The 24,816-nt window shown below is 42.5% G+C and overlaps 1 protein-coding gene across 1 annotated transcript in view; it reads left to right on the forward strand.

Moving 5' to 3' along the window:
* The window catches only part of TAF4B (TATA-box binding protein associated factor 4b), a 99,633-nt gene that overhangs the window by 10,932 nt on the left and 63,885 nt on the right, over positions 1–24,816 (forward strand). The window contains exons 2-5 of the mRNA XM_053249470.1: positions 17,451–17,599; positions 18,166–18,270; positions 19,123–19,293; positions 19,382–19,504. Coding sequence (XP_053105445.1) covers positions 17,451–17,599; positions 18,166–18,270; positions 19,123–19,293; positions 19,382–19,504 — 548 coding nt within the window. The remainder of the gene's footprint in view (positions 1–17,450; positions 17,600–18,165; positions 18,271–19,122; positions 19,294–19,381; positions 19,505–24,816) is intronic.

The following is a 24,816-nucleotide window of genomic DNA, read 5'->3' on the forward strand; positions in this document are numbered from 1 at the left end:
TCAAATGGTTACAGGAAACTTCACTTTCTCTGCTCAGTATGACCAAGTCTCAAAGAGACAGCAGTGATGATGTCACAGCAGAACCAACACGGCTGCTGCCTGTTCTGGGGGGCATGGCCAAATAGGAATTTCAAGCCTTAATTTCAGCTGCACATGAGCAGAATTAAACATAAAACAGGTAACTTGTAATCACTCTGAGAAATGAACAGTAAATGTTTTTTGGAAGACATCCCCATTGTCAAGCCCTGCTCGGAAAAAGAGCAACTGAAATTGAATGTGATAGAGAACTGTCACTGGCATAGATCTCTAATGTAAGTCTGTGTTCAGTCGTTATGGATTAGCATTAGTAGGCTATGAATGGCTGCACTTGTACCAGCACCTGTCACGCATCTTACTTAATGTAAAGTGTGCCGTTGAGTCAGTGTTGACTCCTGGCACCTACAGAGCCCTGTGGTTGTCTTTAGTAGAATACAGGAGGAGTTTACCATTGCCATCTCCTGTGCAGTATGAGATGATGCCTTTCAGCATCTTCCTATATCACTGCTACCTGATATAGGTGTTCCCCATAGTCTGGGAAACATACCAGTAGGGATTTGAACCGGCAACCTCTGGTTTGATAATCAAGTCATTTCCCTCATGACAATAGCCCTATTCAGACATTGTTGTATGTTTGTACAGAAGTCCACATATATGTACATGTTTATGTGAGTGACTGTACATGCATTCATTTTACAAGTGAACCTGGGTACAAGCCTCTTGAAATGCCAGGTACAGATAGTAAGTGCATTGAACATACTTTGTGAATAACTGTGCATACAGTTTGGACATAACATGTGAAAAGGGTTAATAAGGATCTAAGTATTTTAATACAGCCTGGTTACATAATTATATTTTTCTGCCTCACAACTGGAAGGTGACTTGAAACAGCTGTTTAAAAAATAATAAGGAACTATTTGAATAAATGATAAAGCAGCAGAAGAACCAATGCCCAGGATCAGCTCCAAGATACACAAAGAGAAGCATTACCTAGACTGCAAATCAAAAGCATGGCAGAAAAAAATAACCATTGAACCTAGATATTGAGATATCAGTGATGAAGGAATCAAACATGCTTCCTGTGTCAGCGAGCTCCACAGAGTTGCACAGCTAGGGAGACTGTTGTGTATACCATTGAACTGCCCCTCAGATGTGGGCAGAAGGAACTTCACTGAAGCTCCCATTTCAGAGTCATATTCGAGTTTCTTCCCCACTTCGTAGAATTGTTGGTCTATAGTGTAAATTTTGTACAGCTGCAATTCTTCTCTGAGCTTAAATAAAGGAGGGTGGCAGACAAGTAAGAACCTGTTGATGCATCCCTAGAGAGAACATAAGATGAAAACAATGTGTGCATTTCCTTGGTATGAGAAGCTACTTGTATGAAAACAGGCTAGTGCAACTGATGCTGATAGAGAAGTGGAACAGAAAATGAAATGCTGTACAGACATCCACTGCAAAAGTAACCCACAGTTGGAGAAAAGGGTTTCCTGAAACATTTTGAATTGCCCCCTCTACTGTAAAATTTTCATGATTCTCTAAATTAATTGATCTGATTTGATTATTCCATTTAAAAAAATCTCCATTTCAATTTCTCCTTATTGTACCTCAAAAGCTATTCAAGTAAACAAGTAGTAAGCTTAGAAATGGAATATTTTCCACAGAAAACTTTCCACCCCACATCTTTAACAGTAGATAAAGCTGTAAAATTTGTATATGATCTGGTTATGAGGACAGCAGTCCATAGAGACAAGGAACCACCTGGAATATTGTCCAGCCCTCACTATGTAGCTTGTGCATGCAAAGCAATATTCAACATATCCAACATGTTTGGAATAAACAAGTTATGATCCCTTTAAAAAAAATCAGTTGATCAAACATACACCTAACATTTAAAACTATCCAGTCAATAAACAAATAAAAGAAATGCTTAAAGTACATAGGACCTGAAGCTGAACACATTCTGAATGATATGTGGAAGGCTAAAAGGCCACTGTAAATAGTGGAGCAATGCGCCCATAGTTGAATTCTGGAATTCAGAGGGGAATTCCAAATTGCTTCTGTTGAATATGAGTTAAAATGCTTTCAATTCTTGCTCATGCTCTACAAAATGTAAGAATTGCAAGCCTTCACTTCTGTGTCATGTAAGTTGGAAAGACTTTGTACAACTTCATGTATGTGGCTTCAGACATGACTCTACCTTTACACATGAGTTGACCTCACTCTTACAAATAGACACAGAACATTCCTGAGAGAACACTGCATCCTTGATTGTAAGTGGAGCTCATGCTTATTTAGGAGAATCCTACTCATCAGTAGACTTGTCAGCCTTACTCATAAGTAGATCTCACATGGGTAACATTGAAGGTCTATTAATATTAATAAGGCTGACTGATACACCCTTACTCACCAGTAACCCACCTTCGCTCATGGATAGACTGTATGCTTGTGAGAAGACCTCCAGCCATACTTGGAAATCAACTTGTATCCTTTCTAAAGTGTAGCTCTACTCACAAGTAAGGGTGAAGTCTACTCATATGTTTGAGAGGCAATTCACAAGCAAGGATGCATTGTCTACTTGTGTATAAATTCAAGGGACTGCTGAGTAGGGATGCAGGCTGTACACTGATGGCATTTAGGCAAATAATGCTGCCTTGTAGAGCTGTACCTGACCATTTTGAGTCTAATGCATCTGTAGGAAGTTATTGTGGCTGAATTGGGGACCTCTTAAACTTCTGACTGCACACTTATTATGCAGGTGGAATTTTCAGGGGCCACTTGCAATGTTTTCTCTTTTTTCATCTGTGTGCAGAATGAGTTTGTGCACATGTACATTCAGGGTCGGATGGGACCTTCCTGATTAAACCTGAGTGGGGTCTAAAATTAACTGAGTGGACATAAAAAAATGTGAGCATGTGCGTGCCTTAGAGGGAACACTGGCTGCTTGTATTTACTGTGCCCTGTAAAGATAAACTGGGCAGAAACTTATCAGGGGCTCCTCTAGCAAGTAATTGGGGAAACAGCACCTGTAGAAAATATATACTTGGCTGCATCCCCTCAACCAATCCTGAGCTGAAGTCAAAATGTAGGTGCATTTCTAAAGCAACATTTTAATTGTTTAATTGGAGTTTTAATTAATTTTAATGTTTTATTTATTTGTATTTTATAGTTGTGAACCGCCCCGATACTTTGGTTTGGGGCGGTATATAAATGTATTAAACAAACAAACAAACAAACAAATAAACATAACATACAAGATTGTTCAGTCTTTACAGCTTATATGGTACAAAAGTGAAGATGGGCACCTTAGCTTGCAAAGTCTACACTGCTTAGAGCACAAGTGAAAATTGAAAGCATCTTAAACAGAAGGTTTTGGGGTGGCTGAATTAGCAGGCTTTTTGAAAAGGAAAATATGGGCACTGTGTGAATGGAAGTTTAACTGTAGTCTTACCAATGCTGGCTAAGTGGAGCTTCCATATTAACAGGCAGTATACTTTGATGTGGAAAGTTCATATTCAAAGGCAGCCTGTCACTGCCTCGGGTGCCCTTGCAGGGGCTGCTGCCTGCCTCCTAAGTCCACTTGCCTCTCCATCACTTGTGTGTCCTGATTCAAGGCCCCTTTGCTGCTACTATGCCTCAGTGAAAGCAGAAAATAAAAGCCTGTAAAAGGAAAGCGATGAGGAAGGAAATGTCTATTTAGTTCTAGAAGTGCCAGTCATCTTGTTCTCCTTACCAAGCACTTCCACACAGAACCAGGAAGGCACTTACCAGGACTCCTCCCAGCTCTGGCTTCAGAACCCTCAGTAGGCAGAATTGACAATAAGCTCCTTCATTGATTCTACCTTGTTATGGGGACTCCAGAGGCTGATAACTTGGGGAATACTGGATTGATTTCTTCTAAAACACAGGATTTTAAAAAACTTCAGCATATACTTGAATTTCCCCCCCTAAAAATTAAAATGGCATTAAAATTTTTGAGATGTTCTGACAAAAAGGCACAGCAAATAGGAGAGACATCTCTTGTTAGGATTGATACTTAAACTGCTGTATCTCAGTCATTTTTTTAAAAAAAATGTTTCTGCATCACATTTGGAAGCGTGGTGTCTCTTGTCACCTGGTTGATGTCTGCTTAGCTTGAAAAAATCTACTGATTTTTTTATCTGAAAAATCAAGTGTTGATTTTATGACTACTAGAATGTCAGGGTGTATAATGCTAGAATGTTGAAACAGTTCCTCATCTTAACTATACTAGCACTACTGTCTCAGCTATATCCTCTAGATCAGGGATTCTCAACATTGGGTCCCCAGATGGTATTGGACTTCAACTCCCATAATCCCCAACCAAAGGCCACTGGAGCTGGGGATTATGGGAGTTGAAGTCCAATAACATCTGGGGACCCAACGTTGAGAATCCCTGCTCTAGATCATTGGTTGTCTTCAGCTGTTGGGTCTGGAACTTGACTAAGGTGGGGCACACCATCAGCAGCACCACAGCCATAATCTGTAAGGTGAAGGAGACAGATCGTCAGGGAGGAAAAAATGAGTGTTGAGTGTTTCAGATTGAGCTTAATGATGTGTCCTGTTTCTGGAAAGATTGAAGACCACTGTTCTAACAACGTTTTAAGGGCAGCTCCTAGACAAACCCATAATGGTCTCAAATTGCATGCAGGAACTACTGTTGGCTGGTCCAAAAAGCTAATATAAGCTAGAGAGGTTACACAAGGGATTGAGAAAAAGTTGTTTTTACAGCATGCTTTAGGAATGGTAACTTTACTTGGCTTAATGGAGGTTGCGTTGTTGCTGTACTGTATTTGCCACAAGCCATTGCTGTAACTGGCAACCTCAAGCTCAGTTTGATAAGTTCTCAAAAGTGTTTGAACTTGGCTGAAAAACTTGACTTTTTCCTCCCTTTTAATAAAAAATGTGTTGGTGCTTTGAAAGTAGCAAAGATGTGGTGACTGTTCTAACCTGCTTAAAAGCTAGGCTCTAGAGCAGTGGGTTCCCAAACAGGGTTCCTCCAGATGTTGCTGCACTACAATTCCCATGATCCCCAGCTATAATTTATTGTGGCTGGGGATGCTGGGAACTGTAGTTCCACAACATCTGGAGGAACCCTGGTTGGGAGCCACTGCTCTAGAGCAATGGGCAGGATGAGTTCTATGGCATCTTCAATATACTGGTCTTCAGTTCTGTTTCCCTTTTTGTAGAATGTAAAACCTACTGAAATTAATGCCAAAGATTTCTACTGAGAGCAACAACTGGAACTTGTTTGACAGAGCAGTTCACCCTCTTCAGTTTAAAGTGCATCTTTGGAAAGAATGTTGACATCTTAAATGTGGATGAAATTAAACTTGTACAATGCCTTGAATATACGTTTGCAAGTCATGAGTAACTCTGAGAACTCTCACATCAATGGGCACTTCCATCGGCTCATCAAGATTTCACTCTAATAGTGTCAGAATCCTACTAGTAAACTAAGCAGGCATGATTCTGTCTATATAGATGCATATTCCTGGCTGTTGTCACAAAGCCAGTTGCCTGGTGATTGATGAACAGAACTCCCACAATCCATTATTCTGTTCCTTCCTCTAGAAAAGTAATTACCTGTCTCTTCTGCTCACCTCAAAACCACCTTGATGAGTATATAGGGGTAGCCCTTGTCTGCCACTGCTAATCCTTTCTCCTCTTTGATGGCTGCTAGTCAGTCAGCTGTTGCTTTCTCATTAAGAGGCTTTAGCTGTCTGACTGGTGGGAAAATACCAAAACAGTATTTGTCTCCCCAACAGAATCCTCTACATTGGGGGTGGGGGGGGGCATCCTTTGCTCTCTCCAGCTGTTGTTGAACTACAACTTGTATCATCCCCAGCCACAATTTATTGTGGCTGGGGATGATGGGAGTTGTAGTTCAAAAGCTGGAGATTCAAGGTTGCCTAGCTCTACTCCATGTGAATTATGGATTTCAAGTTGGACAGTAAAGGATACTCATGATTTCTGTTTGCTGGCTTGTAACATTTCCCAACTGCTCTCTTTAGTTGTTGGTTGAATTCATGGATAGCTTCTTACTAGATTTCCTGGTGGAGCTCATAGTATTTAGGCCCAGATACAAGCTTCAGGGGCTCATCATGCCCAGACAAAAAAACAGTGAAAACTAGGATTGAAGTGAAAGGAAATTTTTTTGGCTTACTCCTCTCCTCTAGTGGCTAGGCTGCCAGCATTGGCAGCAACCGTGGGGGAGGGGAGGAAGGAGGTTTTTCTTTCTCCCCTCTCTGGCACCTGAGCAGCATGCTGGGGATTAGAGAGGAAAAAACATGCCCCCCCACTTCCCCTGAAGCCATCAGAGCTCCGTCACTGATGTTTCCATCTTTAGCCCCATGGGTAAGAGGGGGACTTGGTGGATGGAAAGACATTTTTGGGATTGGTTATTTTTCTTAAGTTCCTCTGGCTCAGAAATAAGTCATGCCTGTTCCTAAGAAGTTGGGAAATGGCTCTGCTAACTTCTGAGTTTATCTGACATGAGTCAGCGAAGGAGTTCTTCCATTGCTATCTGTTTCATAGGATTAATGAAATACAATCACTACCCAAGTTCAAGCTGCTATTTTCTGTGCTGCTTTATTGTGCAACAGGTCATCTTCCCACTATTAGGGTTGCTCAGTTTGTTGCTTTCGTGACTGTGTTTAAAGCTTAGTTGGGATCCATTCAGTTATTGCTGCTGCTCTGGAACCTTTAGCGGGCCTGTGGTGAGAGTGGAACATTCAGCTTTTACCATGTTTTAACTCTGACCATTTTCTTCTTTAACGTAACACCAAGCTTCTTATATTTCTTAGGCTTTGAGCACCTCCACAGTTTCAGACAAGAAAGAGTCTTGCTCTAGCTGTAGATGGCAGGAAATGAACCCCTGAGAACTGAGTGATGCAGTGGTTGGACTAGGACTGGGGAGACACGAGTTCAAATCCCCATTTAGCCATGAAACTCACTGGGTGACTCTGGGCCAGTCACATATCTCTCAGCCTAATGTACTTCACAGGGTTATGTTTGTGAGGACAAATATAACCATGTACACTGCTCTGGGCTCCTTGGAGGAAGAGGGGGATATAAATGTAATAAATAAATAAAATAAATAAAGTGGTGACTTGCTTATATTTAGCAGGGGGAGACCAACTGGCCCTATCCAGCCTCAGCACAGCATCTCTCCAGTGGCTGCTGCTGGTGTCTGCCTTGTGTTTCATTTTAGACTGTGAGCCCTTTGGGGACACGGATCCATCTTATTATTTTATCTGTGTAAGCTGCTTTGGGAACTTTTGTTGAAAGTGGTATATAAATATTCTTTTCTGAACCAGGGACCCTGTGCATGCAAAGTATTTGCTCTACTACTGAGTTACAGCTCCTGCAGCCCCTTCAATCTGTCCTGTTGAACTTGGTTTTTGTTTGTGTGAAAATGTATTGGGTGTTATAGGAAGACTATCTTACTATTGTCAAAAGTTAAAATAGGCTTCTGAAACTAACCTGGAACAGTTTTCTTGTAACTTTTCAGGTAACTTATATTGGCTCAATGTATATAAAGTAGAATTGGCAAGATGTCTTCATAAAATTTGCTGAATGTATGTAGTTCAATATTTGTATTTTTTTTTTTAACAAAGTATGTAAATCTCTTGGAGAACTAAAAACCAAAAATTTTCCAATAGCTCAATGTAGTTGATCTGAAATAACGTGAGGGGTAAACAGTTGAATAATTCTTGCTTTATGTGGTCTAAATTTTGTATACCGAGCTCCAATTGGAAATATTTATTGAAGTCTCTTAAATGCTTTAAGTCATGGCTATTCAAAAGCATATACTTTGTACAGTGTTGAAATTTTTTTGCGGGGGGTGGGGAGCGGAAATTGCTTGATAGTAATTCTGTCTAATCAATTTTTTCTTAATTAAAATTAGTCTGATACTAATATGAAGGCAAACATGTTAAACTGCAGAAACACTGCGAAGAGAATCAGTGATTTTTATTCTTTGATAGTCGCCCTGCTATGGATTTGGCTGTTCAACATCTGAAACTAGCTTTTTACACTAAAGCAGGCCTGCTCAATTTAGGACCCCCAGCTGTTTTGGACTACAACTCCCATAATTCCCAACCAAGTGGCCAATAGCCAGGGATTGTGGGAGTTGTAGGCCAACATCTGCAGGAGAGCCAATATTGAGCAGCCCTGCACTAAAGCAAAGGTGTGTGATGCTACATGTCCAAGTTCTGACCATACTCTTTTGTTCCTTCCCTTATGCAGAGTGATGCCCTCCTCTTTGTTCTAGGTTTGAGGCAAGCCTGTATCAAACTTCTTTCCAATCCTGGTTCGTAGGGCAAACATAAACCATAGTTTATCACTTTGAATGAAATGACAAGCTCTAGGGTTGGTTCGGATATCATGTGGAACCTAGGTTAGAACTGGGCTCCATATCTCATCCCTATGCATGCTCCCCTGTCCCATCCCCACACAAATGTCTGCTACCTATCTAGGTTAAAATAAGATGAGATTTGTTGTCCAAACCTGGCAGTCTCTGCTTAGTCTAACCTACTTGCTTTAAATAACCTGAGATCTCTAACTCTCTTCAAACGTTGAGTACAGATCAGAGATTTTTTTGAAGCAAGTAGACTAGAATAAGGTGAAATTGGTGGGTTGAAGGACAATAGATCGCAGTTTATTTTAACTTTGATAAGAAGTAAATGCTGGTGCAGAGATGGGAGTGATTGGGTGTACATTCCCAAGGCTCAGGAACATTGTGTTGAGCCTGACTAGCTGAGGTTCTGTGTGACGTCTGAACAAGCTCTATTGTTTGCTTTAAAGCAGGAAAAAGAATAGGGAAATTGCTACTCAAGGGAAGGGAGAGGTGGGAACAGGGTATGCCTGGGAATTGTACACATAGTACCAAACCATTGTTTGCTGTTGTGTCTACAACTTAATTTTGTTAATAGCCAAAGACGTATCAAAAGTGGCAGGGAATAGTTCTTGCTTGCATGTGTCTTCACTCGCACTCTGTTCCTGGGGAAAACCTTTCCTCATCCTCATTTTCCACCCCCATTTCCTTCAGCTTTCCTCCCTACTGCTCCCTCTTCTCCCCAGCTGACTTGTTGCGCCTTCTTTCTATCCTGGTGTGTTGTCCACACGCGCTGGTTACTTCTGGTATGATGCTGACCGAGGCATCAAGAGGGTATACAGCTGCCCTGTGCCAGTGATTTTGACAGTAGTGCCAGTGGGGGAGGTAAGGACACCCTCCCCACGCCTTAAAGCAACCCCCCCTCCACCTCCGAACAGGCTCACACACCGGTTTTTCGGAAAGGTTTGGTGGTCTTTTGAACTAGTTTGGCAGTCTGTGAATAGACTGCTGAACAAGTTCGTGCACACCCCTAGTTTCTTCTAGAATTTCTTTACCTTTCCTTTCTCCCTTCTTCTCGTTTTTCCAGTACTACTTGCTTGTCGGCCTTCCCTTTTGCCTGCCATCCCTGTGCCCCACTTCTCAGTCTCCTCTCTTCTTCTGTTCCCTATCCTGCTGTTTAGCCATCATCCATCCCATCTTCCCTGCTGCTCAAACACAGAATATTTACCATTCAAACATTTTGAGAGCTTTTGCTCCATTGAAAGTAATGGCACTTGAAAAGTAATTAAATGTCAAAGGTGTTCACTTTGTGTGTGGAGATGAAATGCCTGACAGTTCAGAATTTTATAAACTCTTCAGTGTCCTGGTATGTGAGGAGAAGTAGGATTCTGAATTGTGAGCAACCAAGTCACAAACACACACTTAATGATATAGTAATTGGATGCATATAACGTTTGCTTAGACTTGCACGTGACAAGCCACTCCATTTATGTCTCTTAATATCAAATTTGATTTTGTAATGGTGGTTGAGGGAACTGTAAATGCAGAATATACCAGGTCAAAGCATTGGTTCAGCTAACATTGTTTACTCGGGTAGTGGGTTTTCAAGGTTTCTAGTAGAAATCTTTCCCAGTTGTACTAACTGAGATCCCTTAAGTGGAGATGCCAGAAACTGAAAATAGGATCTTGTGCATTCAAAGTATGTGCTTTGCCACTGAGCTATCACTGTTCTGCTGTTAATATAGATGGTGTTTGTATTGGGTGTCTTTCTGGAGATCTTGGCTAGAGATCTTGGTAGACTACTGAAGTCTACAAGACAATTTATTATGTTCCGTGGCCAGTTGTGCATTTGACTTCATTCTCCTCTAGGGATGTGCAGAACATCCTGCATTCAGAACTTTCTGCCTCTAAACAGGCCATTTCCAGAGTTCTGAGCTCAGAACAGAAAATGCTTCAGATGAAGGGCCTGTTTAGAGTTGGAATGGGGCCAACCCTAACCTGCTCAACTGGTTGTTTCGATGGAACGTTTCAGGGATTTAGCATTCTGTTCCAAACTTCGAACAGAACACTAACTCTGTTTCATGCATCTCTCTATTATCCACAATATGCCTATTCGCTTAGTTAGTCTTCCCTCTTCTTATCTGAAGTGCAGAGACAGGTAAAGGAAGTCACCCCACGGCAGCAGTAAAATTGGCATGAAGTCTGGAAGAAGCTCTTGACAAGACAAGGCTCAGACCAGGGGAGGCAGCAAACTTTTGATTTATCTCCTGTAGAAGACAGTAGGAAGCAAGTATATTAATAAATAAATCAAGGGGGAAATGACAAGCTAAGTTGCTTAGGGCTAGACTTTCCTAGGGATTGATTTCTGGCTGGCTAGAGGTTTGTGTTTTTGATAGGGCAGTTAGTTTGGGTGCGGGATTAGCTCCAGGTGAGACTTACAGCTTGTGGGAGGGGCCACATTCCTGAGGTGCCAGGCTCCCAGGCTGACAGCTCCTCTTTTGTCACTGAGAAGGAAAGTCTCGGGGAAGGAGGACATCCGTCTGACGAAGAGGGCCATGCTCCTTTAGAAGGGGTCCCTGTTTTGGGTGATGCACCCATACCCTCTTGCACAAAGGATACTCGTCTGGGTGTTGGGGGCCTCTTAGTAATGGGTGATTTGAATATTAGGGGCGTAGAGAGATGAGTTTGTGACCTGCTTGTAGACCACATAGTGACTTGCCTGCCTGGTATGAAGGTTGAGGACCACCATCACACAGTGTCTAGAGAGGCTGTTAGGCAATGTTGAGAAGGAGTCAGCTGTCATCGCCAACTATGTCAGAACCAAAGAATGTTGGGGAATGCAGTCAGGAGTTCCTGGAAGTCAAATTTAGGCAGTTAGATAGCATATTGAAGTCCAGGACCTCCAGGGTAGTGTTCTCTGAAGTGCTATCTGTTCCATGTGCAGGGCCACTGAGACAGGCAGAGCTGAGGGGTCTCAATGCGTGGATTTTATTTATTTAATTTACTGAATTTCTATACAGATGAGATGGTTGTGCCAGGAGAAGGGGTTTAGATTTGTTAAACACTGGGATACATTTTGGGGCAAGTGACTACTGGTGCGTAAAATCAAAATGTTCACAGAGCAACTTTTAAAATGACGTCTGGGGGATTGCTGACAGGAACTGGTTGGTATCGGGTTCAGCAAGCAAAATCCCCTAAGCTGTAAGGGTGCAAATGTTTCAGGTAAACCAGAAAGGCACAGAGTAGATCCAGGAATTGACAAACACATGACAGCTGGTCAAAAGGGCCAAGTGACAGTAAGGGAGATGGCACACGCCAATGCCAGGTAAGAGACTCTGAGTATAGGTGTTTACACAACAGTACTGGAAGCCTTGGAGCCAAGATGGGTAAGCTGGAGTGGTTGATTGTTAACGAAAATGTAGATATAGTGGGCATAATGGAAACCTGATGGAATGGTGACAGTCAGTGGGACATTATTATTCCTAGATACAAACTCCACAGAAAGGACAGCTAAAAAACCAAGGTAGACTGGAGTCCTCCACAGAATAATTATAGACGACAATATGAGGACTGAAAGAATAGAACCACTGGGGAAGAGTAACCATAGTGTGATACAATTCAGCTTATATGTGAATAGAGCACTGCCAACGTAGATGTGCTGGACTTCAGAAGAGGCAACTTCTAAAAAATGAGTGGATTGGTAAAAAGAAAGTTGAATGGAAGTCAGGAGGGTCAAATCACTCCAGAAAGCATGGAACTTCTTTAAAACCACAATAATTGAAGCTCAGCTGGAATATATAACAAGGAGGAAAGGTACCACCAAGTTCAGGAGGATGCCTGTGTGGCTAACAAGTAGAGTCAGGGAAGCTATAAAAGGGAAGAAGACTTCCTTCAGAAAATGGAAGTCCTGCCCAAATGAAAACAGAAAGGAACATACATTCTGGCAAAGGAAATGCAAGGATGCAACAGAATTTGAGGAGCATTTAGCTAGAAGTATCAAGGGGAATAACCAAAACTTCTTTAAATATATCAGAAGCAGAAAAACTGCCATGGAGGCAGTTGGACCCTTAAATGATGAGGGCATTAAAAGGATTATTGAGGATAAGGATATTGCAGAGAAGCTGAATGAGTTCTTTGCATCTGTCATCACAGCGGAGGATACTGACCATCTTCTCACTCCAGAACTCAGCTTCTCAGGCTTGCAGGCTGAAGAAACAGGCCAGCTTGAGGTGATGAGAGAGGATGTTCAAAACCATCTTGAAAAACTAAAAATTAACAAATGGCAAGGGCCAGATGGCATCCATCCAAAGGTTCTGTAGGAACTCAAATGTGAAATTTCTGATCTCCTAGCAGAAATAAGTAACTTGTCCCTACAATCGGGCTCTGTACCAGAGGACTGGAAAATAGCTAATTTAACTCTGATTTTCAAAAATAGATCTGGGAAATTACAGGTTGGTTAGCTTAATTTTGGTGCCGAGTAAATTGATGGAAAGCCTTTTTAAATATAAAGAACAGGCCTTGCTGAAGGTGAACCAGCATGGCTTCTGCAAGGGCAAGTCTTGCAGAAGTAACCTTTTGGAGTTCTTTGAGAGTGTCAACAGGCATGTGGATAAAGATGATTCAGTAGACATAGTATACTTGGACTTCCAAAAAGCTTTTGACGAAGTTCCCCACCAAAGGCTCTTGAATAAACTTAGCCATCATGGGATAAGGCGACAGGTTCAATTGTGGATTGGTAACTGGTTGAAGGACAGAAAACAGAGGGTAGGAATAAACTAATGGTTTTCACAATGGAGGGAAGTGAGTTCCTCCAAGGATCTGTACCGGGACCAGTGCTCTTTAACTTGCAGATGACACTAAACTATTTAGGTGTAGTGAAATCCACAACAGATTGTGAGGAGGTCCAAAAGGATCTCTCCAAACTGGGTGAGTGGGTGACAACATTAATCTATGGCAAGGGTGGGGAACCTTGGCCCTCCAGCAGTTTTTGAACTACAACTCCCATCATCCCCAGCTACAATTATTGCAGCTGGGGATGGTGGGAGTTGTAGTTCAAAAACAGCTGAAGGGCCAAGGTTCCCCAACCCTGATCTGTGGAATTCTCTACCATGGGATGTGGTGATGGCCACTAGCTTGGATGGCTTTAAAAGTGGCTTAGACAAATTCATGGACAACAGATCTATCACTAGTCTGGTGACTATAGACCACCTCCAGCCTTGGAGGCAAGATGCCTCTAAATACCATTTGCCGGGGGACCAACAGCAAGAAAGAGGGCATGCTCTTGCCTCTGGGTTTCTCAGAGGCATCTGTTAGGCCACTGTGTGATATAAGATGCTGGACTGGATGGGCTTTGGGCCTGATCCAGCAGGGCTCTTACATTATCTGATGTTACAACTGTTTCTGGCTCTGAAATCCAAAGCAGGAGCATGGAATTACCCTGTACATGCATATCCTTTTTTGGGCATTCCTATCTGAGTTTTATCAGCCATTAATGGCACCATATATATTCAAAGGTGATTTCATTGGCCATTGCCCTAAGAGCCTGTTGATACAGATGACCTTCCCCTTTCCGACATGTTGCCAGTTGGATTCCTTCTTGAGATTAATTCTGCGTTTGCATGGACAGACACAGAGCCACAAAAGCTGGTATTTAATACCCGAATGCAGAGATACTGTTTGCTTCAGTTCAAGAACTGAAGCAAACAGTCCTGCCTTAAGCACACCTGTCCTTAAGGCAGGTGTCAAAATATGAATGCATATGATGGACTAGTACTAGAATCCTTGCAAGCAGGTACTTAACTGCATTTGATAAATTTCACAAAAGCAAAGGCATTTACTAGCTGTACCATTAGATGGCAGTGTTGTACAACTATACTGTAGTTAGGTTCATAATCCTTACTAGTTAAGCTCTGTGCCTAGGTTCAGGCACTTTTTAAGGATACATAATGCAGCACTTAGGAATGTCAGTCTGGACAAAGTCATTCTGAAGCTGCATGTGTATTCTATTTTGTATTGGTTGCAGAAGTGTTCTAAGCATCACTAATGAAAACCGTTGGAGCCTTCCTACTTGCACTTTGCACAATGTGACTTATTCCCAAAGTACAAGTGTCTAGAATTGCAGTTTTACGCTTGCCAGCTTGACAGGCATGCCAGGGCTTTAAAGCATCATCCTGGCTTCACTGATGAACCACACTTCTTTTTTTCTGTTTTAGATAGCCTGCTGTGCAACTCCACTTCCTGTATTGTTCATACTTGTTCCTCAGCCTCTCTCATCTCTTCGCTGGCTCTGCTGTCCTACTGCTGCAAAGACCAAGTCAAGTGTGGCCTAATTCTTCCTCCTTCCCAGCCTGTCTAAGTTTCTTCAGGCTGCCAGTTTATACTAGTCCAAATGTTTACTCTAGCAGGCGACAGTAACTGAGAGATACTACAGAAGGCTGTTGTGTGAGTTCTCCTCCACTTTCTACTCCCAAATGCATCTGGCAGGTCATAGTGGGATGTCAAAAGCTCGAAGCAGTATTTTTTCTTTCTTTTCCAATTTTGAAAGTGTTACTTCAGTTTGCGACTCGTACACTCTCCCACTTTCTCTGATGGTTAGCAGTGATACTTTGCAAATGTGTGTTTCAAACCTGATGAAATAACAGGAAAGTGTGTGTGTGTCGTAGGTGTTTTCAGATCAATTTAAGCTTTCTAGGTGTTGTGTTGTCTGTTTTCAGCCGTAGGTACCTACCACTAGAGAAATTTTCAGGCACTCCAAGGATCGTTGCTGGAATTACTGATACTTCAGATCAATCCACTCATTGTTGGAGGCTGTGGCAAAGGAACAAGCATCTCTCCCCACAGTTCTGAAAATTGTGGTCTGGTACAGTGTTGGAAAGGTTACTTAGAGAATATGTTACTCTATGGGTCACTGCTATTTTCTCTTTCCCCAAGTTGTGTTAAATAACCAAATCTCTCATTCAGTTACTTATTATTCCTCCCCAAATATCCAGCCTGGCCTAAGGATGTCTTGTGTCAGTTGCAGCTCTTCTTGCTTTTATGGCAAGCCCATGCTGCTGTTCTTTAGGCGAAAGAGTGTTTCAGACAATGCACTCAATAAAACAGCTCCTCAGCAGAACTGAAATACACTTCTGCAACCTTGGTAAGGCTGTACCAGGAGGAGATGCTCATTGGCAGTGCCTGGAAACACTGCACCATCCTGCATATATGTATGTATTCTTGACGGCCCCCACCTGGTGCCTCTAATCATTCCCTTCCTTGTATTCTTAGAGTCATCAATATTGTTAAAACACTAGATCCTAGAATGGTGTATTTATGTGCTCATAGCAGGCATTTGGCAGTTACAACACTTCCAGAATATAGATGAAATGCCAAAAGGCTGGCTTATGATATCTTTTCTGAGACTCATTTCAAGCCAGGTTGAACACTGCTCCCTTCCTCACCCCCAATGTTTCTCTATAGTTCTTGTGCAGAGAGGTAAGCTGCTGTTCAAATCTAATAACAATGTGCTAATTAAAAAACAGGTTGACAGAACAAGCCAAATAGCAGAACTCAGCCGTTAATATCTATTCCAGGATTAAGACAAAATTTTTCTTCAAGTAAGTTAGCAACTGTTTCTTAAAGGAAAGAATGCATGGCCTTATCTACTTTCTTCAGGCCAAGAAACTTTGTTCCAACTTAGAACATTTCAGCAAGTGAAGTTAAAGATGTATTTTCCTCTAATGCATTAATATAACATACATAATACAGAAATAGTCCTCTTAATTTGAGCAATAATCAAGACATGTTCATACATTCAGTAGGTTTCTGCTTCAGTAAAAAGATTCTGTTCTAACAATTTGAACATGTGATGGATCTGCAGTGCTTGATATAGCAAAGCACAGGATCTTCATTTGCCTTGCTGGAGTGTGGACTTTGCTTTACACTAGAAAATAGTTGTGTGTGTGTGTGGGGGGGGTATTTCTAAGAGCACCAAAACATTAAATTTTGGATCTGTGTAAACTCTGGTTAGTGAGATACCTTGAAGAGTTTCTGGGGAAAGGTGCTTTCCCCCCAAGATCTGCCCTGAAATGGCTAAAGGATTCTTGCCTTTATCCTGGTCGTATCCCTTGTAAGGAGTGTGTGTGTGTGTGTGTGTGTGTGTGTGTGTGTGTGTGTGTGTAAATCTATGGTGGACCACAGCCTGGTGAAAGTTGGCTGACATAACTGAAGCAATTCCTGTGGTACTCTATGAAATGGGCTTTAAGGGGCATCAAACTGGTAACAGGCCAGCGTATTTTGTTTAATTCTGTTTGGATAACAAAAGACTGCTGGGAACATATGTATTTTTTCAGGCTCTGATTGCATAGATCTGTGAGCAAACACATTTTGAATAGGCTTTCTTATTCTTGATGGATTTTTATGAGGCTAGAATATAAGTTACACTTGACATAATGCTAATTGGGCCATGTGGAAAATGTAGTAGTCTGCTATAGGGGTGTGCCCGGTTTGATTCAAGTTCAGTCCAGACTCCATTGGGTATGCGCGGCAGCTTCCAAAATGGCTGCCGCCACAGGGGTGAGGCCCAGAATGGGCCGAAGACCGCCTGAACTGGGTGATTTGGCAAATATGTAGGCCAGTGGGGGGGGGGGTGGAGACGCACACATCCCACGGCCTGAGAGAAGGCCCCAGAGCAGCAGCAGTGAGTTCTGCTTCTGGAGGAGAAAAAATATTTAACTCACCAAACCCCTGAATAGGCTGGGGGAGGGCTCGACTCAATATTGAACCTAACATGGGTGTGTGTGTGCGATCCGATATCAAGCCATCTATCTGAATTGGTTCGATGTCTAACGTTGGTTTCTGAACTTGTTCACACATCCCCAGTCTGCTGTTAGAGAAGCTCAAAATGGAAGTGTTCTGGTAGTTTGAAAGCACTACATGATTTCCTCTTTTAACAAAGTACAGTGTGTGGTTTTAAGGTTATTGGTACTTTGGTTTTGCTTAAAGTGTGAATTGCATTAATTCCATATTTGTACTATGGCTCTTCATTAGAAATGCATAAGATTTAATATAACTTTTCCTGCAGGAACAGTTCTTCTCAGAAGTAATACTGGTCAGCTGATGTTGGTGTCTCAACAAGCACTTGCTCAAGCCCAAAGCCAGACTCAAAATAATCCAAGTTTAAGACAGTCAATACCTACAAATGCATCTACAGTCAAAACACAGATTTTGCAGGTAATACTTGCGAAGTAGCTATGTTATAGTATATTTCTAAATGCTTTTGCTACCACAGATTTTCGTAGATATCAGATAGTTGGTCAGTTGTACTATCTGACCACTTCCATTGATATCGACTTGTGAATTCAATGGATCTAGTCTAGATGCAGTGATTCTTTTGCAATTGTATCAGCACAGCTTGACTATGGGAAGAAACTTTTAAAACAAAGTATGATAGTTTGCAATAGCTGAGGGATTTTCTGTTTTGTCTTGTTCATGCTAGTTTTCAGTATTGGTGCACTAACGTAAAGTTTCTCCTACACACAAATATAAACATATAAAGCTAGATGCCGCAGGGTTACAAAATCTCTATTTTCCACTCCAAGACACACAATCCTGCTACTTAAGGTGCATCAGGGTGCTTGTCTGCTTGTGTGTACTTTGCCCTATGCACATAACATTTTTCCTCAACTTTTGCTTTTCTGGGAGAAGCAACTTAGAGATATCCAATTAGCAGTAAAATGTACTTGACCTTCAGCTGAGTTTTTATTTTAATCTTTGTACTCTTTTATCTTTTATGAAAGAATTCTGGAACTCAGGTGTTCAAAGTACTAACTGCTCCTGTCAAAACAGTGTCTAAGACATCTAATTCTATTGCCTCTGCTGCTAAGAAGCCTGCTGTAATACAGGTATGGCTCCTGCATTTACTGCTGTAGCTAATAAACATATTTATATACCGTGGTTTGCAAATTGAACAATGGTAAGATGGTATAAAATATTCTTCTCCATAACTATTTTTGATCTTTATCCTGAGGTGCACTTGCCAGAAATGCATTAGAGTGGGGGAACACCCCACCCCCCGTCCTCTAATGGGCAAAAACTGGTGCAAATGGCTGCCATATTAGATTATGCCTGTGATCAGTGCTGTCCGGTATCTGTCCATGGTGGTGACTGTTGTCTGGGTTCCCAGTGGGTAATGGAGTAATTCAACCCTTGGATAATGTCAGGGTAGATTGTACCCTGTTTGAGAATAAAAGTTCTATCTTTTTCAGGCTTCAAGTCAGTGTTCCAGAGCGCCTCATTAGGATTGAGCTTCAAATGTTTTGTAATTTTTTTAAAAATTTCAGTTTTAACACATTTGGCATGTATTCTGCCCCTGTTTCATTGTGTGGGAAACTGAAAGTACCATGCATTTATGATGAAAGGGATTAAATAAACCTTCCACAATGCTGTTTTACTAATGATCAGAACCTCTTGTTTCCAGTTGTGAGAGAGGCCCACATTGTGTTGAGAATATAGCCATTTGTCAATTTTCTTTGTCATTCTTGTGCGTTCGTATCGCTACAAACTTTTGAAGGGGGTAAATATCCCAGGTGCATCTGGGAAACCCACAAGTGGGGAAGAGAGGGCAACTGCCCTTTCCACTTGGTGTTCCCTAGCACTAGATGTTCAGGAGCTTGTCCCCACATATAGAAGTGTAGCATCCTTGAACAGTAGCTTTTGTATTGTTGATATTTAAATAAATGTGTACTTTCTTTCAGTCAGTAGCATCAACAGATAGTATTGCTACAGTTACAACTGTGAAGTCTTTGGTTACTGGACCATCGTCTAAGCTTTCTGTTTCTGCATCTGACACGGTTTCACTGTCGATTGTTCAAAACCTAGTTCCTGAAAAAGAGGACACAACCATAGTTCAGACCAGCACTTCTATGGTAAGAACAAATGGACTGGAACTATTGCATACTCTTGTACTGCTTCAAAATGTCTAACTTGCTCTCTTGCTTTTGACTTCATTGTTAGGAAATGCTTGAAAATGTGAAAAAGTGCAAAAACTTCTTAGCAACACTAATAAAATTGGCATCCAGTGGGCCTCAAGCACCTGAAATGGGGCAGAACGTGAAGAATCTCGTGCAAAGTCTGTTGGTAAGAGTTCCCTTGCAAGTATTTGAACCTGATCCTAAACATCTTCACTTAAACATGGTTTCAGTAGGACCTCAACAGTGCAAAGGGCTGCAATTGTAAGCCCAGTGCATCTATATAACTTGCAGTGGGAGTGCACTGCCCATCTTCACACATCAGTCCTATGCCTTAGAGTATGACTTAGAAAAGAACAATTCAGCATAGCTGGCCCAAACGACTGCTATGAAAAGACCTAACAATTCTCGTTTCGTTTATAGTACCCAGTTTATCTATGGCATGGGGCTGGTTCAGATGATATTTTCAACATGTGATCAGATGATTCTACATATTATTTATTTATTTATTTATTTATTCCATTTCTATACATATAAAGAAACAATCATCCAACTTGAACAACCTAATTATCTACCCAAGATTTATGTACCAAATATAATGTAGGATTTAAAATCTGGGGCAGTCCCTATCATTAGATTATCATCTAGATTGCCAACTGGTGTTCTCTCCATGCCCCCAACAACCATTGGGTTGGGATTGTAAATACAACAGATCCCAGGATAGGATCATTCACTCAGTTAACATTGGACTGTTTGTCTGAATTTGTTTTCCAAGTGGATATAAAACCCCCTACAGATATACAAATTATGTGCTTAAAAGTATCATCTGAACTGGCCCATTGAAATGTCAGAGAAACACTTCAGGAGGCTTGTAGCAGATTTAAGCCTTTGTCTCAGAGCAAGCTCACATGAGGGAAAGAAATGCTGAATCATCCTTGCTGAGCTGCCTGATTAGACTTCTCCTAAAACTATTCTGTTAGTTAGTTTACGGTCCATGACCAAATTACAACACAGAACAAGTTAAAATTCTGATAAAAATTGTAGGATACAAGGTAACATTAATAAAACATTATAATATAAAAGAGAAAAGGGAAATAGTTAAAATAGAGAGAGAGAAAGTGATTGAGAAAATATCCGAAAATATATATATAGATGGGCTCAATCCGGTTGGAACGAATAGATTTGTAGAAAGGGCAATAGAGGAAGACATGAGCGATTGTCTCAACCACTCCTGTGCCACAAGGGCATAGGCGATTCCTCAAGGAAAACTACTCTATATTATTGGTAGGTTCAAAATGCTGCCACCAACACCCCTCAATCAACTGAGCTTGAACCTCCCTGGGGTTGGGGTGGAATCCCAGGGAAAACTTGCTTTATTTTGCTATTGGATGAATACAAAAATCTTCCATGTGCAAGCCTGCACATGGCGAGAAAACTGATAGCTGCTGAATGCTTGAGGACGTGTTTGCACCAGAGGAATTCCCTCCCTTTTCCTGAGTTAAAAATCATCTGAGAGACATTTAAAAAGAAAAGAACTGGAAAAAAACAACCCACCAGTTTTATTCAACTACTACAGACTACTTCCGTCTGAGGCTTTCTCAGCTTTTAGGTGCAGTTAAGAATACGAAAGATTACACAAATAGGTTGCTTTAATGCACACTTAAATGTTTGGAGTCTTTTGCGATGCCCTAGGTAGGAGGGGCACAGGCTAGTGTTTCTTATTTTAATTACATCATGGTAAACAATAATAGAACAGTATTAGGAATATGCAAAACACACACACCAAAGAAAAAAAATATCCCTAATGCAAAGTCTCACTAAACAAACTTCTCCCTATGCTAAACTTCCCGAAGCCATAAGCCCTGGCTCCTTGCCTTGAACTCATCAAACACCTGATTAGAATTCAAGCTTCCTACCCTCTTGTCTTTCAAGGATCTGCAGAATGGTTCTCCTGGAGTAAATCTCCATGGCCACATGTCCTTCTCAGAGCCTCCAGCCTAGCTCTTTCTCTAACAAAGAACTCACTTCTTCCTGGCAACAGCTCTTTTTTGCTTTTAAAATTTTTTTATTGGTTTTTACAATATCTTAACAATCCCATTACATCTAATTAAGTAAATATTGACTTCCCGCTCACCAATCTGCGCGATTCATTAACTATACAAGTCAACCATTGCTATAGTAATTCAAAACACATATCCTACATATTGCAAACTCTATTTTACTCTACCCAACCTGCTATTATTACTAAATTTCAAACCCTGCTGAAAAGTCGATATTAGAATTCCTGGCAACAGCTCTCTAGGTCCCATCCATCTGATTCGCTGAGCCCTGGAGTTCACCAGCCTGTCAGTCAAGAAAAAAGTTAACTTCTGGCTAACTCTTTAGAGGGAGGGGAGGCTGGTCACTACACCCCCTCCTCCTTAAATTGAGAGTGGTGGTTGGAAATGGGAGTTGACAGCTCCTATATCAAAAGGGTTGGGAACACAAAGCTTAATTTGCTAACCTAACGATCTATACGTACAAAACAGTAACACAATAACACGTCAAAATAACATTTTAATCACTTGTCCTGTTTCCTCCACCCTCCCCAAGAGTCCTTTAAGTTCCAGTGAAGTCTTAAGGCACTTGTCACAATGTTCTTCTTCTTCTTGTTGTGATGAGCCCCCTCTAGCCAATGATTCTCCCCCACTGACCACTTCTGGTTAAGGCCCCATATGAGGGGCCTGGTCTAGGCCCAATGGCATCATCTCCCACCACTAGTGCCCCCCTCAGAAGCATCAGTGGTTAGAGTGACAGTTCGTTTAAATCTGGGACTTGGATGATAGGGTTTTTATTGAGGGCTGCTTTTGATGCCTCTAAAGTAGTTTGACACTCCCTCCCCCACATCTCCACATTAGATTTATTGGTCCCGGCTGGCCTGAGGACTGGCACCTGTTCTGGATCAAATACACACTCCTTGGCATGTAGGCCAGACCTTTGGCTCTGTTTGGGCCTCGCACAGATTGTGCTGCGCAAAGGATAGGGTATCTGCCTGCCAGTGTGTCTTGGAGCTTGCCCCCAAAGTCAAATAAATTTTCTTCCAGGGGGCGTGGTAGTGTTGTTGTTGTTGTTAGTTTGGTTTCTATATCGGCCTTCCAAAAATGGCTCAGGATGGTTTACACAGAGAAATAACAAACAAATAATGCAACCCTGTCCCCAAAGGGCTTACAATCTAAAAAGAAATGTAAGATAGATACCAGCAACAGTAACTGGAGTTACTGTGCTGGGGGTGGATTGGGCCAGTTACTCTCCCCCTGCTAAATAAAGAGAATCACCATGTTAAAAGGTGCCTCTTTGCCAAGTTAGCAGGGGTTCTTCCTTTCCCACTGAAGTTCAATCTGTCCCAGAATCCCTCTGGCTTCTTCTCCATAGAATAGCTCAAAGGGAGAACCTCTGAGAGTGTGGCACAGCTCTGTAGGCCTCCAACAGCTGTGGCAGCCACAAGTCCCAGTCCTTGGAATATTCCATAATAAACTTCTGGATCATGGCCTCCAAAGTCCCTTTGGCTTCTCCCACTGATCCACCTGTCAGATGTTGGCCAGACACAGGGGTGAGATGCTCAACGCCATTGGTGCTCCAAAGCTTCTTCATCACCCTATGTATGAACTTGACACCTGCATCAGTTAGGACTTCCCCTGGCCAACCAATCCTGGCAAAAATATCCAAGAGGGCCTGACTTACAGCCTTTGTATCTTTCTGGCTCAGGGCAATCGCCTCTGGCCACCTAGTGGCACAACCCACTATTTTTGTTTTGTATTGTTTTCCCCTAGAGGTCTTGGGTTGGATAGGCCACAGGATATCTACTGCCACTCTGTGAAATGGTGTGCCTAGGCCAGGCAAGAATTGTACAGGCGTGTCCCGGCTCTTCCCCACCTGCTGGCAAACCTCACATGACTTAACATACTCAGTCAAGTCCTGGCCAAATCCAGTCCAGTAAAAGTTTTTCCTTGCTCTTTTCTTTGTTTTCTCCACCCCCGTGTGTCCATTTGGGTGGGCATGCACCACCTCTAAGATGTGCAAGTGGTGTCTCTTAAGTACTATAAGTTGCCTCTGGGGTTTGCATCCCTCCCTGTGAATGTTAGGGATATATTCATGGTACAGCAACCTATTCTGGATGATGATCGAGGAGCTCAGCGTTTCACTGAGGTGTGATGAGTTGGAGCTCACCTCTTCCTACAGTTGTGCCAAACTTGGGTCTGCCTCCTGCTCTCTCCAGAACTCTTCAACCTTGCTGCTGATGACGGCTCCTGGCATCTCTGTCGGCTCTGTCTTCTTCTCCGCAGTTCCTCCCTCCTGGTCACTTGCCTGCTGCAGGCGCTCTGGGATAGGGGCATCAGTCTCTGTTCTTGAGTGCAGCTGGACTTCTCCCTCACTGGGCCTCTCATCACTCGGGTTGGGTTCTCTCTCCCTGCCAACAATGCTGCCTGCAGGTGTGCCTCTCATTTGAATAGGTGGGGCTGGCTGGGACCAAGTACCTTGGATCAGCCTCTCTTGCTCCACAATCACGGCATCCTTCTCTCCTGGATGGAGAGTCTCCCAAACGTAGTCAGCTAAATCTTCTCCGATCAGCATGGCACAGGGATGCTCTCCCATCACTGCAAACTCCCTTTCTCCTTTCTAGTCAGCCCACCAGATGGATAGCTTCACCCGAGGCATTTCTGCCTGTCCTTTGGTGAAGGTAGTCCTCACGTGGGATGCCTGGGCAAACTGCTAGGCCTTGACGAGTGAGGGCTGTATGGCTGAGGTCATGGTGCCAGTGTCCCTCCATGCTGTGACTTGTTGGCTGGCTGTTAACCCAAACACACTCTCACCTCTTGGGTGGAACAGCCTCCACATCAAAACAAGGAAGTGGCCTCTTATGGGCAGCTACCACCTCTGGGCTCCTAACACACACTTTGTTCATTAGGGTGTTAGCCTTGGGACAGTCCCCCTTGAAGTGTCCCACTTTCCCACACTTAAAACATCTGGGGCTGGCCTGCTCAGTCCATCTGCCCCCTTCTGGTGTAGCAGGTGGTGTGTGACTTGTGTCTCCTGGGCTCACCTTGATAGGACACTGGGGCTCCTCCCACTTTGGGATGAACTTGGGGCAGTCTCGTTGAGGTGCCCCTGTAACTCTGGAGGCAGCCATCTTCTGTGCTCACTCTGCAGATTCCTCAATGGTCTTGGGCCCCTGAACAAAGACATGTTCAAAGAGATGATCTGGCAGTTGGGTCAGGAATTTCTGAGTCTGGACTAGCTCTGTGATTTCCTCAGCTGTCTTCACCTCTGCCCATTCCAGCCATGAGCGCAGTGCTCTCTTTAACTTGTGGGCATTGGTCTGATAAAGCACTGCAACTTTCTTCCTCAGACCCCTGAAGTTATGCTTGGCATTTTCTGGAGTAAGTCCTAGCCTGGACTTAACCATGTCTTTGAACAGCACATAGTACTCTTTGTCACTGACTG

The sequence above is a fragment of the Hemicordylus capensis genome, chromosome 4 (assembly GCF_027244095.1).
Source record: "Hemicordylus capensis ecotype Gifberg chromosome 4, rHemCap1.1.pri, whole genome shotgun sequence".
NCBI lineage: Eukaryota > Metazoa > Chordata > Lepidosauria > Squamata > Cordylidae > Hemicordylus > Hemicordylus capensis.